The sequence below is a fragment of the Lissotriton vulgaris genome, chromosome 1_1, assembly GCF_964263255.1.
Source record: "Lissotriton vulgaris chromosome 1_1, aLisVul1.2, whole genome shotgun sequence".
NCBI lineage: Eukaryota > Metazoa > Chordata > Amphibia > Caudata > Salamandridae > Lissotriton > Lissotriton vulgaris.
In genome coordinates, this window is record NC_141685.1 from 283157808 (window position 1) to 283177373 (window position 19566).

A 19566-nucleotide genomic window follows, 5' to 3' on the forward strand; every position below is an offset into this window, starting at 1 on the left:
CACTACAGATAATGTGTTATAAATAACAGATGGATACTGGGTGATCAGTGGCCTTTTGCAGTTAAGAGGTTGGAGTGTTGGAGCACAGTGCGCCTGGGTCCAAACTGGGGTGGTGTGGTGAGCAAAAGAATGATGGATTAAACCCAGATTTTTGTGATTGGGGTGAATGTTTGCATTGTCCAGCATTCCGTCCATCAATGGTTTCTTTTGCATTTGTCATCCTAAGTAGGAAGGGTATGCCCAGACGTGGATCCCGTGCTCACTACACAACTACATTCAAGCTAGCCAGGCTGATGAAGTGATGCCCTGAAACCGGTCCCAGGATGCTGGTTTCTGGTCCAGGGAGGACTTGGCTTGGTAGTTCGGGCTGGACTGTTCCCATAAGGAACTGGGTCAAGACTGATTTGCATATGGCTGGATCCAAACTGGGGTGGTGTGGTGAGCAAAAGAGTGATGGATTCAACCCAGATCATTGTGACTGGGGTGAATGTTTGCATTGTTCAGCATTCCATCAATCAGTTGTTTCTTTTGTATATGGTGCCCTACCCGAAGCATTCAAGTCTATGGAGTAGAGAAATTAAGACCCAAGAAGTACTGGCACCACTCCACTCTCTGCTGTGGAACCAGTGTACAGTGCAGTTCTCAAGAGTAAACAGTGGTCATTAAGAGAACCACAACAAACTCCGATCCAAACAATTAACTCTCCTCAAGCCAGAATTTGTATTAACTGATGCATATACTTCAGATGTCCCAGAATGAAATCCAAGGATCCATCTTAAGAATACAGATGTGTGATCACATTTTGTGAGCAAGGACCTATTCACTTTGTAGATTTACAAATATATTTTCCTGGTCTTTGAAAGTGCTCATGACATGCTACTACCTGCCTCACCATCAGGACTGTTACAGACTTGCCTCCCTCTACTTCACATGCGGTTTACCTGCAGTAAAAGATTATCCCTTCGAGACAAAGAATGCAAGTGCATTATCACCACTTACAATGTCCCTTGCTTTCCTATACACTACTGATCTGCTTAGATATCAGCTATTTCATATGGCTATGAAAGAATACCATTCCATTAGTTGTCGCGTACTTTCTTTCAAGTGGCATGCCTCCTCTGGTTGCTTACCTTAAGAATTCTGCCCACTACCCAAAACAAAGGAAAGCCAAGGCGGGGCATGCTAGTCATGATCTGAATCTTGTCTTATGGGTCTTCGGTAAAAATTCAGCGCGCACTTTGCAATCTTGGGCATTGTGGTTCGTTGGCAGACCGAGATTGCACACCTTGTGAGGATCCCTGTGTGCACATCAATGATGGCAATTGGAGCAGAATTTGATTGGGGTATTTTTCATGACCCATTGCTACCTCCCTTCTATGCATATTCCAGCCTCGTGGCACTCCCTGTCAATATCGCAAAGGTTCCCCTTCTTTGCCCTTCATTTCTTCTTGTGGCTTCCAGTGTTCTTTGGTGTTTTTCTAATGTAGACTACTGTCTTTTCTAAGTGTTTCCCAATATTCTTCCAAGGTCCTCCGGCGGAAAAAAGAATCAGATGGCAACCACACACAGGAACATCAGGAGTGCTATCTAACGTAACTCAGGGAATGGACTTACCACCAAATGTTGGTCAACAACGCCCACACATAAAAATTAAAAAAAAAAACAAAGAGAGAAGGACCAAACACAATTCCAGACCCAACCACTAGATGGTGGAATAGATGGACAGCATGTGAATCCAGAAAACGATTTGTGCTCAAAACTACTTTCATCTCCATCAGGTACACTTGGCTGCCACCAACATCACAACAAGAAAGATTGTGTATGTGTAGCAGTTCACCATTAGTTATAGTTTCACCTCATGTATAGTAATGGTTGTAAAATGTCCACTAACATCACAATAATGGACGATGCAGACACATGCTTCCATCTAACTGCCCAATGTTACTCTGGCTTGTAGGGTCGACTGCGAGGATGCAGGGTCCACTGGCATCCGCTTGCATATGTGCAAGGAGATTGTAGTGATTAGCATGATGGAGTTTAGTGTTGTACATATTAATTCTGCTCACACGTCCAACATGAATACCCAGGGACAGAGCTTACAGTACAATGACACCGACTAGTATTAAAGATGACAAATAAACAGACTTCAGGCCCATTCTCCTTCATAACAAAATACAAGAAATTGCTCTAGAACAAGAGCTCAGTCTCCTTCAACGAGCTGGCCATTCATCATCCTTGTCGCCTACACAAACCAGACAGAGCCCTCTTCTGCCTTAGTTGCCCGGTGCAGTAGGTTTGTGTCCGGCTTCCTCTCCTACTCATACACATAATGCCTTAAAGACTACCTCTGCTGTGCATTTGATGTAGCCCTTCATAATGTTTCTCGTTAGTAGTCTTACACCTCTGTGTGGTGTTGTCATTCTGTTCAGAATCCTTGTCATTTCCCCAGCCACAATCTTAAACCAGCACCACATTCTACCCATGTGAATTTTTAGTGTGCCTGTCATGGGCACTGATATGAAATGAGAAACAAACGTGCTGTTTCTCTTGCCAGTAGGCCCTGCTGGGCCTGTGCTCCATCAGCCTGTCACCCCGTTGCATCCATTAAAATGACCTGTACGGCGGGAGGAGTGACTGAGTGGTAACAGAGGGATGTTAATGCATCATTCAAGAGACGTCCATTCTCCAGGCACCTTTCCTCATCGGACAGCCCTTTTTAAAAGAGTGTTGGTTATGGGTTGGAGAAAAATCTGCCATCCCACCAGAACAAAGGAGCTTGTGCCACATAGCCCAAGTGGCAAGCTCATCGGAGCTAGGACAAAATTGGATCACACAAGGTCATCATCACAGCAAGCAACATGTCCAGTGAGTGTGTGCCAGCATAGATTTTCATGACACTTTATGTAGTTAACTGCATACCTTTTGTAAAGAACCAATTACTTATTTATTTTCTATTTCAGCTTTTATAGGAGAACCTCCATGGAGCCTACGCGGTCAGTGAAGGGTCTTGCCCACTGTGGCCTCTACTGAAGCTCTGTGATCTAGGTGCAAACCAAGACAAATTAAATATTCCCTGAAGTCCAAGGGCTGGAGACATGTAGTACGTCTCCATATAACTCATTCTCTCCTTTAGGCAATTCCCTAACTGACGGATAAGTGGTGCAATGAAGGGGGTTGGGGGGGCGGGGGGGGGGGGGGGGTGAACCAGTGTACCAGAGTTTACCCACACAGAGGGTCGATTCAGAGATTGAGATATGTTTTTCCTATTCTTTGACTTCGCCAGAAATGAAATTACAAATACTTGATGTCAACAATCAGGTACATGGACAGTCAACTACAATCCATTCAAAGACAAAAAAAAAATCATGTTTTGCGTCCCAATCTCTTCTCATGTCCAACAACCTTGGCTTCCAAGAAGGTGTTAGTTATGAATATCCTCCATAGAATTTAAATAAGTAGGGTCGTTTTTAATCACACCTTCTTACCTCAAAACGCTAAGATGACAACGAGGGACTTATTTTAAACCCTCACTTGTCACAGTGGTGGCCTCTCAGACGCAGGACACAGAAATATCAAACAATTGTAGAATGAGACATCAAGTATCGAAAAACAATTTCAACATCTTGAAGTAGAACTGGCATTATCGAAGAGAAAAAAACCTGAAAACAGACAGGAGCTTATCCCCTAGTGTTTGTAGTTTACAGAACACTACAAACACATGCTACCCATGTTCCAACCCACCTCCTCTCACTTAATGAGAGGACCAGATCATAACTCAGATAGGGCTGTACACAAACACCTTGATTTAAGTGGGCAATGAAAAATGCACAAGTGACAAAACTCCACACGTCACATTTGTGAGACAGGATGTGGAAACTGCTGCTGCACAAGCAGCTTCGTCCTGTGTGCTGAACAATCCACCTCCAAGAAGGTAAGGACAGAGGCTGCATGTTATCCGCAGTGTGAAAAACACATGAAAACCATTTTTTTTTTAAATGGTGGGAGGAGACATGTAAAGAGAGTGCCAAGAAACTAAGAACTTACTAAACCTCCATGGGAATCACATACAAGATGGTATCGGAACCTGCACGTCCATCCGGATACAAAGGATAGCACGGAAACACACACCTTTTAACATTAGCCCAACCGTGTTAGCAAACATTCTAACACAGAGCGAACATACTAACAATAATAGCAAAGTGAATAATATTTACCCCGGAAGCCGCCTTCCAGAAGGGTGGTGGCTCGTACCCTCTTCTGGCCGCACCATTCATACTCTTCGAAGCGGGTCCCATTCTCGTTGTCAATGTCCACAGAGTCGTCCTCGTTCATGCAAGAGCCTTCCCTCTGTAGAAGAGAGGGGAAAAAGAGTGAGCAACAGCAACATGAAGCATATTTGAGCACTGCCTGGAAATAACTGGCTAGCCTAGTAGTGAGGCCCTGCCTTGCAAGACAGATGTGATATGGCAACTAATAATGCAGAAAGTCAGGTCAATGGGTTTGTAAAGGCCACGTGAAAAGTGCACCAGAGTATAGCAAAGTGAGCCCACTATGCATAATGAGGTGGAATGTGCCAGGGACGGTATCCTATTTTCTGCAGTATGCCCCAGCACGATAAGTGTGCCAGGCACAAGAGGAAGCATCACACATGGATATCTACCAAGCCAGAATTGTCCTAGGGCAGAGTACAGCCCCCACTAATAATGTGACGTAGGGTGTGGACAATGCTATAACGGTTGGCAGGTATCAAGCAATGGGAAATAAACCACAGGGTGTGTAATGTACCAGAAGAGAGGGTAACTAACAAAAAATACACAGATCCAGAGCAGGGGAATGCTACCAGTCAGAGTGATGTGCACCATGCATGGAATAGGTCAGAGTTCAAGGCGTGTGCCACGGATAACTGCCAATGCGGAGAGGAAGAAACCAGTTATTTACCTTCAATTACGGTTTTGAATCTCTTCCAGACTGATATAAACGGACAATTCTGCCTTCTAGGGGTTGGGTTCAGAAGGCTTTTTGTTCTAAAACGTTTCTTAGTTAGTCGGCGTCAACACAGGCAAAGCCCTTTTATAAAGTCAAAAGTAATCCCACAATGCCCACAATCTCCTTCCACGAACCTCCTGCAATGGGAAGGCTTGCATGTGAATCTAGAAGAGTATCGAGCTGTAAACCATAATTCCATTTAACTGGTTTATTTTGCAGCGGGAAATGTCTTCTAGATTCACACACTTTGCACAGACTTAGTGGAATGGTTACTTTCTCTAGGTATAGTTTTGCAGCACAAAGACTTTTCTGGATTCATATGCTGCTCACTGCCATCTAGCGGTTAGGTCTGGAATATTTTTCTGTTTGTCTGCTTTTTTTCCCTCCTGGATGTCATCTGCCATCATTTGGTGATATCTCAGTCGCTTGCGACGTCAGAAGTACGCCTAAGAAGTACCTTTGTGATCTTGTGTCCATTTTTGCTTGGGCTTTCTGCCTGCAGATTTAACCCCTCCAAAGTTTGTTATGCACCACATTTCTGGGATGCTTAGAGGGTCACATGTGAATCCCGAAAATTCTTCAAGATTCAAAACAACACCTGCAGGTATGTAGCCATTTCTTTTTGTAGTCTGAATCTTTTATGGATTCATATACAGTGCACTGATTTTGTAGCAATATCGTTGTTTTTGAGGTTGGGTTGAAAGGAGTTTGTGCTTCCAGATGCTTTAATACTGTTTCACTCATTTGCGCTTTGTTGTTACCTTGAATGCCCACACAATTGTGTTTTGTAAAGGTGCCTATGGATGACCTTTACATATGTCGTTAATGGAAATGTTTGTTAAAAAGGTTAGGGCTGGCCTTTTTTGGGCTCTAGGCTTCTCTTTCAGCTGTATTCTGTCCTTTCTCTAACACGTCTAACTTGTATAGACTATCCACTGTGTGGTGGTACATTTTGTCACGGTTGAGCTAGCGTTGCAGGTTCAAGGGAAACAAAAATTGGTTTCCATATCGTATTTGCTTCATCTTTTTCAGACAGTACATGGCTGCGTTCTGAACGTCCAGCGTATGGACAATCCTTTCTGCATTTATCTTTGGTAGCTGGAAAAACCCTGGCAGCTGAATGGTGTGCTGTACTGTCCATGAGACCTTCTTTCTTGCACCAATGGACATCCCTCTCCCACTCTGTGGCATAGCAGTGCCTTGCACATGGCTTCTGGCTTCCCTCAGAATGCCCATTCTCCTCTTCAGAAGACTCCGATGTCCAAACTCTAGGTTTTCAGGAGCCAAGCTTTTAGACTGAGGCTTGTTGGTCCCGGGTGACAGACCAGTCCCCTTTGCATGACAGATGGTCATCTGATGCTGGTAGCTTTATTACTTTTCCCCGCATTATCTCCCCGCAGGTCTGGTGTGATGCTATCAAGATTAACGTCATGGGAAACTCATTTCACTTGTTTATCACAAGCAATATCAGTGAAATTGAGGGGAAGCGTAAGCAAATTTTCCTGATCGGCTGCATTCCCCAGGGACAAGAGTTGCAGATGCCAAAATGCAAAGTTTTGGCATTTTGTGTTTTTTTGAGGTGTGCCACACAGCTGAAAAACCTTTTCTAATACTTGCTTTATTTTCCCCTAGTCATGCGAGATGCTTGCCTGTGTGCTTAGTCTGTCCACCTTTATGTTTTGTATACCGGATAGGTATTTTGCCATCAAAGGTATTTGTCTTTGAATAACCCATTTTCAAATATCTTAGGCTAGGATTAACGACGCATAAGACCATGGTACTCCTTGCTTTTTGAAGTAAAACTATGTGGCCATGTTGTACATATGAATTTGTACTGTCTTCCTGTTTACTTGCGTCTGAAAAGCCACTGGTGCCAGGAAAAATTGACTTCAGTTTCAGCACATATGTGTTTTACTGCTTCCCTTATTTTCCGCAGGCCCTTTTTGATCTCTTCATCCTGTGTGAGACATATCTGTAGTGATGGTTACTGATGCAGTTGGCTGTACAAAAGGCAGGCCTGCCTCTACATTATTCTAGTTCCACCATGCCATCTCATACTGTACCTTCGGAGTTACAACCACTCGATCTCTCAGTTTGAGACCATTCATTTTGAATCCATTGGTGAATTGGTCTCAAATGAATGTTGAATTAATAGGATGCATGAAGCCCTCATGCCCGTTAGTTTTCCAGCTGTCGTCCTGTCAGACTGTCTGGAAAGGAGAGTCTGCTCACTCAATGCCGGCATACATTTGGCTGTGAGGCATGCTTTTGCCCACCTGGAATTTTATCTTCATACTAGAAAGATCTTTTCCTACTCCAGTATTGGGGAGGATTTTTCCAAGTTGATTTAGAAACCGAGTTGTTGCAGTGTATGCAGGACTGCTTTTATGCTCCTTCAGCATTGCGTGATCGAGGTTGCCTTTTATTAATAGCTAGTCTTCTAGACAAGGGTACACTTGAGTTCAATGTCATCTCACAAGAGCTGCTACCACAGTCAGAAATTTTGTAAGCATGCTCAGTGCTGACATACCAAAAGGAAATACAATAAATAGAAATTTACAACAAATCAACACAATCTTTTGTGCTTCTTGTTTATTGGCACATGCAGATAGACGTTCTTGAGGTCTATGATCTCCATGTAGAGCTCATTCTGCAGGACAGACATGACCTCTTGAAGTCACGTCAGCTTGCATTTGTGTCTTTTTACATTTAAGAAACGGAGTTCCAGAATTGGCCTCAAGTGTTTTGTCTCTTTTTTGCACTGGGAAAAACAGAGTAGATTCCCTGGATAGTCTCTTACCTTGGTACCGTTGATAGTGCTTGTTTTTTTTGTATTATTTTTTTTTAAAGAGTTCCTTGGTACATTTTCTAGTTTTTGGCCTCACACTTGGGGGTTTTATTTCCTAAGGAGTTCGTTACAGTAACTATGTTGAATAATATTCAGTATCCATTTGTTGGAGGCGACTGACCTCCATTCCTTTAGGAAACCTTCTTTCCACCCCCCCCCCCAACTGCCTAAGTGTTATGTGAAGCACACTCCTTCCTTGAAGTCATTTGCTCTGAGGCCGCCCATTTTAGGGGCTTGAATGATGTTGAAGGGAACTGCCACTATGCTGATGTTGAATGGCATGCAGCTATTTGTTGGAATGAAGTCTCCTTTTCCCGACGGCTCTCGTATACCACTGATCCCCTTTCTCATGTCACTGTGAAACGTCTGGGTTTCCATGTTCTTTCTTTGTCATTATTCTTTTTATATGTTTGAGGGTGTAATCTAATGCCGATGTAAACAACTGTTCTTCAGTGGAGGGAGCGTTAATAATAAAATAGACTGCACCTCATGTTTAAAGCCGGACACTCGTAACCAGGTAAGCCTCTTAAGGGTCGTGCCAGCACATGCGTCCAGAGTAGACTTGAGACAAGTACTGGAAACAGCCTTGCTTTCTTCTATAATGTGTTTGTCTTCCTCCTTTACTGGCCGGGGAGAGGTTTCATTAGCTCCTCAATTTCCTCTTCTGTTGATGACCACATCAATTAAAGAGTACATTTGAGTTGGCTATCTTCCATTGTGTGGCAGCTGCTGTCTATGTTGTGTCCCACCATCTCCACCCAATAGCTTTCCTTTTCGGGTGGTGGGTCATTGACATAGGAACACTGGCTCTCTTTCTGGTCTTGGAAACAATTATTGAATCTGCCACTAAAGTGCTTTTTATGTACAAGGGGTCCTTTGATGAGTGCTTATATTTTTTCTCCACTCTTGGAGTTGCAGCTCTCTAAACACCTCCTTACATTGATCAAGAAGGCTCAGGAACACAGAACAGTATAGAAGGGATTTGTGATGGCAAAAGATTTTTGAGAAGACAACAGGCCTGTCACTGTTGTTCCTCTAACTGCACTTTGTTTTTCTGCATCTCTTTTAATCAAATCACTTCACATTGCGGTGAAGACCTCGAAGTGTAGACATTATTACCCTCCCCTGGTAAATCTGTTGTATTTTTTGGGGGGAGTTTTATATAGCGCAAGCTTGACTAAGGTTTCAGAGCGCTTTACATGAGCACTAGCTGCGTTACAGACAAACACATTCATTTTTGTGAGGCACAGGGCGATTAAGTTATCTGCCCAGAACCACCTGATGTTCAGCGTCCCAGCGGAGGCTTGAACCCGGTTCCCCAGCTTGGAGGTCGAACTCTCTAGCAGTTAGGCCACATTGTTTCCCCCCTGTGGACATTTCACTATTCTTCTGTGGCGCTCTGGAGGTCTTGAAAAACCCCTTGCTCATGCATTTCTTTCTCCTGTTTCCACCCTTGAGGTTCAGGTGTAATTGGTGGCGGTAGTTCAATGCGTTACTCCTCGCCTCCCTTTATTTCATTTGGTTTGCAGGGATTCGAAAAACTTTCAGGGATTTGTCAAAATCCCTCTTATTCTGTAGTATCACCGCCATTTCTTCCTCGGGGAGTCTTTTTTCTATTAATCTCGAGTGCTCTGTTTGTCACAGAGCACAGACGCCACCTTACTCTTTGGGGGTCGGCGTGTCCTGCTTCGCCTCCTTCTCCTCCTCCTCTCAGTCCCAAACACTTTGTGGAAGCCATCTTTCTTATAGCATACCAAAAGCTTGAAGATTTAGGCCCTGTTAAGCGGACATAAGATTCACTGCACAAGATGCTTGTACTTTTCCATTGTGCCTCAGTAAAACTGCTTTTGTAATGCAAGACTTGCTCAAAAAAAGATACGAGAACAGAGAAAGATGCTAGCTTAGCCACAAAGTATTTCAGCATATCACATTTTGAAAAATTTCTGGTAAGTGCTATGATGTTGCAAATTGTTACATGGATAAGTACCAAGGCTAATACATTGCATTACAGAGGAAAGTCCCAGAAGCTGCCTACTCAAAACATGTGGTCAGCAACTGTATATTTCTGACCATAAATGGTGTAGCGCAGCCTAGGCCTTTGCTAATTTGTCAAGTAGGTCATGCTTAATTTGTGCTATGTGTATTACGATGCAGCATCGTCTTGTGGTCTGGGTCTATAAATGCTTGTGTTTTACTTCTGCTATTAGAGCACTAAGCACCCATCTGAGGCTCCAGTGCACGTTAAATAAATTCTCTTTATTTTACTCAGATGGATGTAACAGAGTTATGATTTTGGGATCTACAGATTTTTCAGTTTCCACAGCTTTTCAGTGTCAAAACTGCACCAAGGGTCCTCCTCCATTGGTCTTCTTGTGTCCGAAGACGCGAGGTTCTTTTTGCTTCAGCCTCCCTTTGTTTCATGATGGCTCAGAGTCAAGGGTGTCTTCGGGCTCCTAGAGACCGAATGCTTCAGCTCAAGCCCACTATACCTTCTCTTGTTGGCTACGGCGCGCTGCGCTTTCTTCAGCAGATCTTTTTCGTTCTCAACTGTGTATTTTTCGACATCGTACCGCTTTTCTTGCTCCATCTCTGTGCCCTCAATGTTTACTTCATCCTTGTTTGAAAGGCCAATTTCCCTGATCAAACGTTGAACCTTCTTTTAGGTCTGCATCAAGTCATAATGCGTTCAACTCAGTATTGCCCTGGTACTTAGTATCATTGGCTGGAACTTGGCACACGCGTCACCACCTTTGACACAGTGATCACTTGGAAGACAGAGGTTGCAGTCCTCGTTACCATCTTAGTGCAACCTTATGGAGACACTTAAGACAGAATCTAAAGAGAGGAGGGGGGGCGGGGGAGGATGTATCAATTTCCCTCAATGATTCAAGTCCCTCTGGATGTGCATTGTTTGTCCTCACAGGCGACTACCAGCATTGTGCAGCCACTTTATTTTGGTGATACCTGGTTGGTGGGTATCGTAGGAGTCCTTCCCTTGAGTGAGTTTTTTTCACCCTCTTCCAGCAGTTCTGCTCGATGAACAGTCGAATATTCCTCCAAATGTCAACGATCTAAGAGCGCTGGCTTCTGTGTCTGGGAGGGAACGTGTGTGTGTGTGTGGGGGGGTAGGGGTTTGGGGGATGTGGGGGATGGGGGGAATGGGGTAGGTGAGCGGGAAGCGAGTAACCAGAGGCAGATTCTCTAGAGTTACTGCCCCTTAGTTTATCTCTGCCTCAAAAAAGGAATTTTGTTGCAGCTGCCTCTATGTGGCTTTTGAAAACTAGTTGCACCCATTTAATTTTGTGCCTTTATGTTGTAAACCGGTCTCTCTTGCTCATCCTCGTTCAGAGCTTCCTTTTTTGAAGGAAGGTCTGTACACCTGGAGGACCCCTATGGCCTTGGTTGTATAGCTTGCTTCACTGCCTCCTGAGTCAGGTCCACCCTTGGGCTCACAAATGTGTTGCCTGTGAGGGGCATTTCGATGATATTTGACTGGACCACTAGTTTTAATGCGGAGATGCGCAGCCCTGCAGTCATGCGTGCCTCCTCACTACTGTGCTGGCTACAAGCTGCCTGCTCATTGTATCAGCAGCATTTAACCCCTTCCGTGCTCATGACGAGCTCAGCTCGTCATGAGGCATGGTGCTCTTGTCATGACCACACCCATTAACATTATGGCCCAGCACAGCAGAAGATGATCTCAAGCAGCCAAGGTGTTAAGACCAACTTGGGCAATGCTTTTGCCTTCTTCAACCAAACTTCTAGCCCTCTTGTGGTATTCCTCTGGGATATGCAACATAAGGTGCTCTGCGTACTTCCAGTGCTGGTGTGCATGATTTGTTAGCAGAGCATTAGAGTTGGATATTCACCATTGTGTGGCAGTTGTCTTTTCAGTTTCCTGCCCACTATACCCCTTTTACTCTCCATGTCTGGCAAAGTGTCCATGATTGCTGGTGACATAGTCCCTATTCGCGCAGTGCTTAATGTCAATGAGTCTACCTCAACAAGTCCTTGTATATACTAGGAGTCCTGGGTGGATGCCTTATAGAGAGGATGGTCTTGGGATGTATGTGCCTATCTCCTCCTATAGGAAATCTGCCATGACATCCTCCCATAAGGGTTCCCCAAGCATGAGAACACCTATGTTCTTCAAGTTACTCCATGTAAAAGTATACTCTTTTCCCATATCTGTGTCCTATTCAATATCATGCTAGCACAGTTTCTTCCTGCTCTGCAGTCTGTGTGTCCTGCCTCTGCTTTTAACCCCTAAAGCCTTTGGACTATAGTTTCTTTTCTATGAAAGCTTTCTTTTTCTGCATCAAGTTTTCTATTTTCAACCTCCAATGCCCTCTTTTCTCTCACCTTAGACGACATTGGAGGTTTTGCTGTCCTTCTGGGACTTGACATTCGTGGGCATCTGCCCCTTCTTTGAGGACGGCAAACTTTGCCAGCCCACAAGAGAAACATGCTAAGTTCTCTAAATAGCGAACAGCCAGGTAAAACATTTTATGTTATGTTAGGAATATGCACTTGGACAGTTGGGTCGAGTAAAAGCATGAACTAGCCGGTTATGATTGTTGCTACCAGCTCAGAGCCCAGGAAATCACACAGGAAAAAGAAATATAGATCTGAATCCATGCACTGAACCCAAATGAGATGATCTGCATAATCAACGCATGGCCGGAACACCCTACTCGTTCACTGCCCCAAAGACAAAAAAATATTTATTCTCCAGGGAATAATCTGAGCGACAGTTCTCATAGACCACCAGTTCCATGGAAATAATCCCCACCAGCCTTTAAAAATTATAGGTGAGCGTGAGAGAGCCCACAATACGCAACGGGGTTTTACGAAAATAATGCAGTGAAAAAAGGGATACCCGAGGTTATACCATAAAAATTTAACTGTGGTACATTTTCTGAGGGTCTCAAGAGGCAGAAATGGAACTCAATATTGATGTGAGTGGGGCCCAAGGCCTCCTGAGAGGTGGGTGGAGAAGGTGGAAGAACGTACTCCCAGGGCCTCCTTTTCACCACCTGAACATATAATGCTTTTCACATCCCATGCAATCCCATCCTAGCATCAGCATGAAAGTTACAAGTCTGATGAGCGATTGAGCATGGTTTTCAAGTTTGAATTCTGTAGTCTGACATACATGTGCGTTGGTACTGCTTTCTATTATGCTCTAGATGGCACTTGAAGACATTAAATATGGTATTCTTAAAATATTGTGTAATAGCAAGATCTAAACATTTGTCATACCAATGCAAACATGTTAGAAAAAAGCAAAATTAAAGCAAAAAGTATGGAGAATTGGTGAGACCAGGCAAAGAGTGTGGGCAATAGCTACAGTATTGCTAAGGCTGTGAAAATAATCAGCAGAGTAAAGTTAACAGCATGGACAATATTGAGAACAATGGAAATCAACACAAAAATATAAAAGGACAAAACCATGTGAGGAAATAGTGAAAAGAAAACATATAGTGAGATAACCGTGAAATATCAGTGGCACCAAAGCAGTCAATGAGCCCGAAGTAAACAGTCCTGGGTACCTTGGAGTACTATTAAGGCTGAATGGATGGTGGAACCTTCTTTACCACTGCACCTAACCAAAATAACCAGTGATAATTTGCCCTTTATAATTGAGGAAATGGTCTGTGTGCACACCGATAGTCACCCACCATCACAGTGATAGTTCCATACAGAACTTTAACATAATTGAATTTATAAGCACAGGTGCACCACATATGGAGATTGTACAAACTGAGTCACAAGTTTGTCACAAAAGATACTAAGAGTAATGTCCAATATTTTCAAAAAAGATTTTTCTTTATTGTTCCATTTGTAAGAGAGAACAGCCGACGCGTTTCGTCCCCAATGGGACTTCTTCAGGGCGAGTTGAGCTTAAAAAAGTTGATTTTTCTTGAGCAGTTCGGCAGGTTGTGTAAAGATGGACAATCGTAACGATGATTGCTGGGTTATATACAGCCTTGTTGCATATTTCAAAAAGATCGCTTTATTATTGAAGGAGACCAGGTTCCTGTTTAGGATACGACGGATAAGGAGCTGAGGTTTAAACCTTTAATTTTCTAGGCAACCCAGACCCTCATGTAATGTCAAGGCAAACACCATATATCAAGAGTGTCCCAAAGGCCTGGTTTCCAGTTCCAAACTAAAAGACGGTAATATGCAACAAGGCTGTATATAACACAGCAATCATCGTTACGATTGTCCATCTTTACACAACCTGCCGAACTGCTCAAGAAAAATCATCTTTTATAAGCTCAGCTCGCCCTGAAGAAGTCCCATTGGGGACAAAACTCGTCGGCTGCTCTCTTACAAATGGAACAATAAAGAAAAATCTTTTTTGAAAAAATTGGACATTACTCTTAGTATCTTTTGTGACAAACTTGTGACTCAGTTTGTACAATCTCCATAAGTGGTGCACCTGTGCTTATGAATTCAAGTACCTTGGAGAACTATTGTGACTGCAGCAACCACTGCAAAACAGAGAGATTAAAGGTCAGAGAATGTGAGCAAGAGAGACCACTCCTAACAGTACGGCCGAAATCACAGGCCACAGCAACAAAGATAAGAAAAAAAACTGCCAGTTCTACAGAACCGAGCAATCAAGATCCAACGGAAATGCATTCTCACCAACATGGTCAAATGTTTTCACTTATGCTTTTCTACCATTTCTCCTTATTCCCAGGTGCTGAGGAAGTTCAAGATGGACCACTGTTCTAAGATTCTGATTGCCCCCGCATGCCAGAACAATTCTACTAAAGTGGGCCGTTTAGACTGTCCACCAATATAGTTAAAAATCCCCCCCAAGCTCCTCAACAGATGGAATGGGCAGCTTTTCCGACACAACCTGAAGCCACTCAATCGGACAGCTTGGTTTCTCACCACTTGGATTTTATTTGCCTCAACATCCAATTGCTTGAAGAGAGAAATTTCCTCAAGCACCTCTTACAACATAGCTTATAACACTAAATGAAAGAGCGTCTGTAAGTGGTGGAAAGGCAGAGAGCTTAATTGTATATTGATACACCCCATCAGGTACTGCACAGTCTCAAATACTCACTGGTCACAGTTAACCTGGCTGCAATCTAGAGAATTCGGATCGCTGACAATGCATCATCATTATTCTCTGAATGGGCACTTCAAACAAATTATGAAGGGCCTTTTTAGGGCTTTCCCTCCTGTGCCATAGGATTTAAAGAAAGTGATTAGTCTGTTGATGCGGTTTCCTTTTGACTCAATCCATAATGCACTTCTGAAATACATCTCATTGAAAACTGCACTGTTGCTGGCTCTCACTTCAGCAAGTAAGGTTAGTGAGCCACTAGCAATCATCATTAGAGAGAGATACCTCTGTTTTACAAAGGATAAGGTCACCATAGGCACTAACCTTAAGTTCATGCCGCAGGTCCAATAGGATTTTTACCTAAATTAACATGTAATTATTCGTTCCCTCTTTCCTAATCTATTCATGACAGTGGAAAGATCTTTGCATTCACCAGATGAACAGATGCAGCAGGTTCTACATAGACCAGACTAACGACTTTTGTTCTTGGGATCATTTATTTTGGCTGTCCACCCACTCAAGGGCCATTCATTGTCTAAGCAAGGAACTGCCCCTTGCTGTCAATCTGCATTACTTTTTGTCTTAGTAAAGCTAATTCCCTACTTCAAGGAAGAGGAGGTGCATTCCATAAGAAGCATGGCAACAACTTCTATGCTGGAGTGTCTCCAATACATTTGCTAAGCAACCATTTGGAAAAGCAGTGACACTTTTCCTAAGCACTATTGCTTAGATAGAATTGCAATAGCTAACGCTTCAGTGAATTAAGTAGTTCTACTTAACCGGTTTAATTAAGTTGAGGCTAGTTCTCGTTGTATTCATATTCAGTGTACTGCTTGCTATTTGGATTTAATCATGTAAATCTATAAAAGATCCAATGATGGAGCAGAAATCAGTTACTTGTCATTCCAATTCGTCAGCATTAGTATCCTTCATAGATTCACATGCAACTCATTCTCCTCCACAGTCATAGGCTCACTATCTAGTTCCTAGTTTGCTCACACTTCTGCTGTGAAATCGGAACTATGGGAACGTCTAGTGGAGTGGAAAGATCAGCATTTCTACCTAACTGGCTGAAGTATTGTCAGTTTCAAATGAGGTAGATGTGCTATTAAACACAGTTATTGGGCCTATGGTCTGTAACACGGCCTATTGATGTTTAGATTTTCCAGAGATTTCCATCTAATGACAAGAAATGATTCAAGAACGTGAAAATATGAAATATCCAATGCTGGAAAAGGGGGATAGTTCTCTTACAGCAGAGGTGACCCATCAGCCTGTAACAAACCAAGTTCAGACCAACAGACTGCCATTCATTGTTTTAGAAGGTGATATTTTTTTACCACAAATGTGTAGGGCAGCGTAGCCTATTAATCTTTTTTCAAACACTCACTTCCAGACTTGGAGTTTCAATGTACCCTATACAGGGAGTGCTCTCAATACACAGCACAGTCCCATCTGTGCTTCAGAATATACAATTGTGCTGTGAAGTACCCTCATTAAAATGACAAGCTACTAATGTATAGATTAGAATAGTCCAAGATTCAAAGATCCAGATGCAGACAAATCGTCCTGCTAGCTAAGAAAAACCATTCCAAAAGAGCAAGTACATTTGCACTAAAAAAAGTTCAAAAAATTCAGTCTACAGCTACCCATATGGCAGGGCAGTATTCCAGCAAACGAGATAGTGGCCATTTCAGGAAACTGTCAATTTATGTGCCGCCACGTTAAGGCTAACGTAGAAAAGTGAGAAGGAGGAAGAGACAGAAGAATTGATGCTGGCAGGAGCAAGCCCTACGTCAGTTCTACCTGGGTGAGGCACAGTTCCACATGCCTACTCATGTCCCGCTCTGATCCGGACAGAGGACGACTGCAGAGCGGACATACCTGGCCCTCGTCTTGCTTCCTCCGTTTCATTTTCCCAATCCGAGCTGCAGCAAAGGGAGAAAGAAAGAAGGCAGTTAACTTCTATATTTCCACATACAAAGTGCTCTCACATGCAGGTACAATTAAAACATGGTAACAGAAACCCACCACAAGTGCCATCTTAGTGTATCCATTCACAAACGCCCCATATCATTCTATACATGTAACCAACAAAATCCCATGCAAATCAAACAGGACCTCTCGCGCAAATACGACAAAATAAAGCCATACTATCAGCCAATAAGCTAACATCCAACTACAGTAAACAATAAGCATTAAAAAAAAACACAAACTGCTCAAGAAGAAAAATGTTCTTGCACCGTCACTCAAAGAGCTACAAAATAAAACATATTTCAAGACAAAATGTTTAGATAATTTTAACTGTATATATTTCATGAAGCACCCCCCAAAAGCACTAGTCTCCGTGTGCACCCGATAGAAACAAGCTGCTCTGCAAGTAAGTAATCTATAAAGCAGGAGACCCTCATCTCAAAACAGATACAATCCTATTTTCTTTCAGCGCACTAACCATTGTATGTAGGATGTAACGCTCTGAAGAGCACCCTCCCCATTCCTACTCCTACAGCCAATTTGACATGTTTGACAGCAAAAGGCAAAGTTTTACGTTGGGATCCTCAAGACCCAATCCCCATATCCTGTCCAGCTCACTTGGCTTACAATCTCACTTGCAAGCCATTTTCGAGCAGCCTAAGCAACAGCCTCTACTAAATAGATCTATTATCAAAATAAAAGTGATATCGTAATGTTACACACAGAACAGTTTTGCACTTCCTTTCAGAGCCACTAAAACAAACCTACGCAAGCAAGCAAAAAGATCAACTATCTACACAGAGGACTTCAAGTATCTCATGCATTCAGTAAGTAAACAGACAGAAACGTGCAGAGCACAGATGAGAGGGACTCAAAATGGCGGGGTGGAAGAGGAAACAACCACACCGACAGCCTCTTGGATGTTTACAGATACTTCCAGCAGTGGCAGTATTAGTGGCAAGTGCCATCACTGCCTCCTGCACAACAAATATTTTCTGGAATCTCTGAATGGGTATGTTTTATGCATTTCATATTCTTGATGACTACAAAACAGCATCATGGCAAAAGGGAATGTTGCTTTTATCTTTGACAAGAGTTTCAAGTCTTAACTGGGGCACAGGCATGGAAGACTGGCGGTTGGGGGAAAGGTGTTAATAGTGTACACCGTGGAGTTTATGATACATGAATACCTGGGGCGACGAGAGAAATAAGGATATATTTAGAGCCAAAAAAAAAGCAGATTAATTAGAAAGAAGAATAGAAAGATGAACCAAAGGAGAGAGAATAGACCAACTATGACTCAAGACTATGCAGGGGAGGTGCGTCAGGAAACGCCCAGCCGAAACAGACCTGGCGGTACAGTACAGTACAGATCTCCTGTCACATTCATGAGACCATGTCACCAGGCTCTACCTCCAATTCCAAGTCATGAGCGTAGCGCCACGCCACACTGCCATCGATGGCAGCAGCCCTGGATGCTAAATTCAGCCATCACTTTTAATTAGCGCACCATAGATGGAGCACTTCCAATGGCAAGAAGGCAGGAGAGAAACTTGTGTGCAGCTATCCCAAAGGGGGTGCAGATCAGGGAACAGGCAAACTGGACAGCAGCATGGTTAATTAACTGGGACGAATGCGGTCATGTGTAATTAGCGCCATGATTCTCCAACACACACTACTGTCTCACAAGCAAAGTTTTCAACTCTGCTATAAATGGAATAGATTAGGCAGAAAATGATCATGAAAAAAAAGGGCCAGCTATGGCAGAAGCACAAAGATGTGATGGATTCCCTAAGCATAGAATGCAATTAGGCTCCATATGAAATCTCGCCTCGGTCTTAACTAAACTCGCTGGCCACTGCTACCTAAACCTCCCTACAAAATTCCACTCAGTGACAAACTTCCAACATCCCTTCATTTATAGCTCTGGCCAAGAAGCTCTGGTCTAAACATTTCTCGTCAGAACTTTTGCAGCAAAGACTCGGAAAACAAATTCATAATCCAGGTTGTTGCTCGCCCAAACTGTGTGCTCAAAAGATTTATTTAATCTCCCTTGCGTTCCTTATTTTACAAATTTGGAAGCAGATTGGAACAGACTAAATCCTAAAAAGCACCAGAACAGTCCATTCATTCTGGAAGCCTAGAGGGATTCAGTTTTCAAGCACTAAACAAGACTTCACTAATTTATCAGATCCCGCTCTTGTTTCTATAGATGATTCTGTGCCAAAAGAGCTCAGTCTGCCAATTCAGAAAGTCCACACTATTTTACGGCATGTGCTGAAGGAGCCTGCAACACTGAAAGCTATAGGTGCAAAACAGAGCTTGAAAAAGGAGGAGATGGAAACTTCTACACCACACCTCAAATAGCATCCATCTCTAGAGGCCGGAACCCTTGACAAACACCTATTTCTCAATCATTAATTTCCACTTGATGTTGAGGGACAATGCAAATTACATATTACAATGAAAAGACACTTCCCCTCAACATCATTTTGTAGCTTGCCTAGTAGGCTATTGCTACATAATGGAGCTTACACCATTAATGGCTAACCTATAGCATTCTATATAAAACCTAAGGGGCTTTGGTGGAGAGCCTTTTAGTCATTTGCTTCGTTGGATCAAGAATATTCAGTCTTAGGGGGGCGTGGCCAGCAGCATGGCCGAGTGA

At 43.1% G+C, this 19566-nt stretch overlaps 1 protein-coding gene across 6 annotated transcripts in view; it reads right to left on the bottom strand.

Annotated features, from left to right (window-relative positions):
- Positions 1-19566, bottom strand: part of RNF220 (ring finger protein 220) — a 726058-nt gene that overhangs the window by 100299 nt on the left and 606193 nt on the right. For 4 of the 6 annotated variants that reach the window (XM_086952315.1, XM_086952312.1, XM_086952314.1 and 1 more), the window contains 2 exons: positions 16731-16852; positions 4215-4347 (listed from right to left, as the gene is read on the bottom strand). In XM_086952315.1, coding sequence (XP_086808441.1) covers positions 4215-4347; positions 16731-16852 — 255 coding nt within the window. The remainder of the gene's footprint in view (positions 1-4214; positions 4348-16730; positions 16853-19566) is intronic. The other 2 variants (XM_086952313.1, XM_086952316.1) reach the window with 1 other exon arrangement.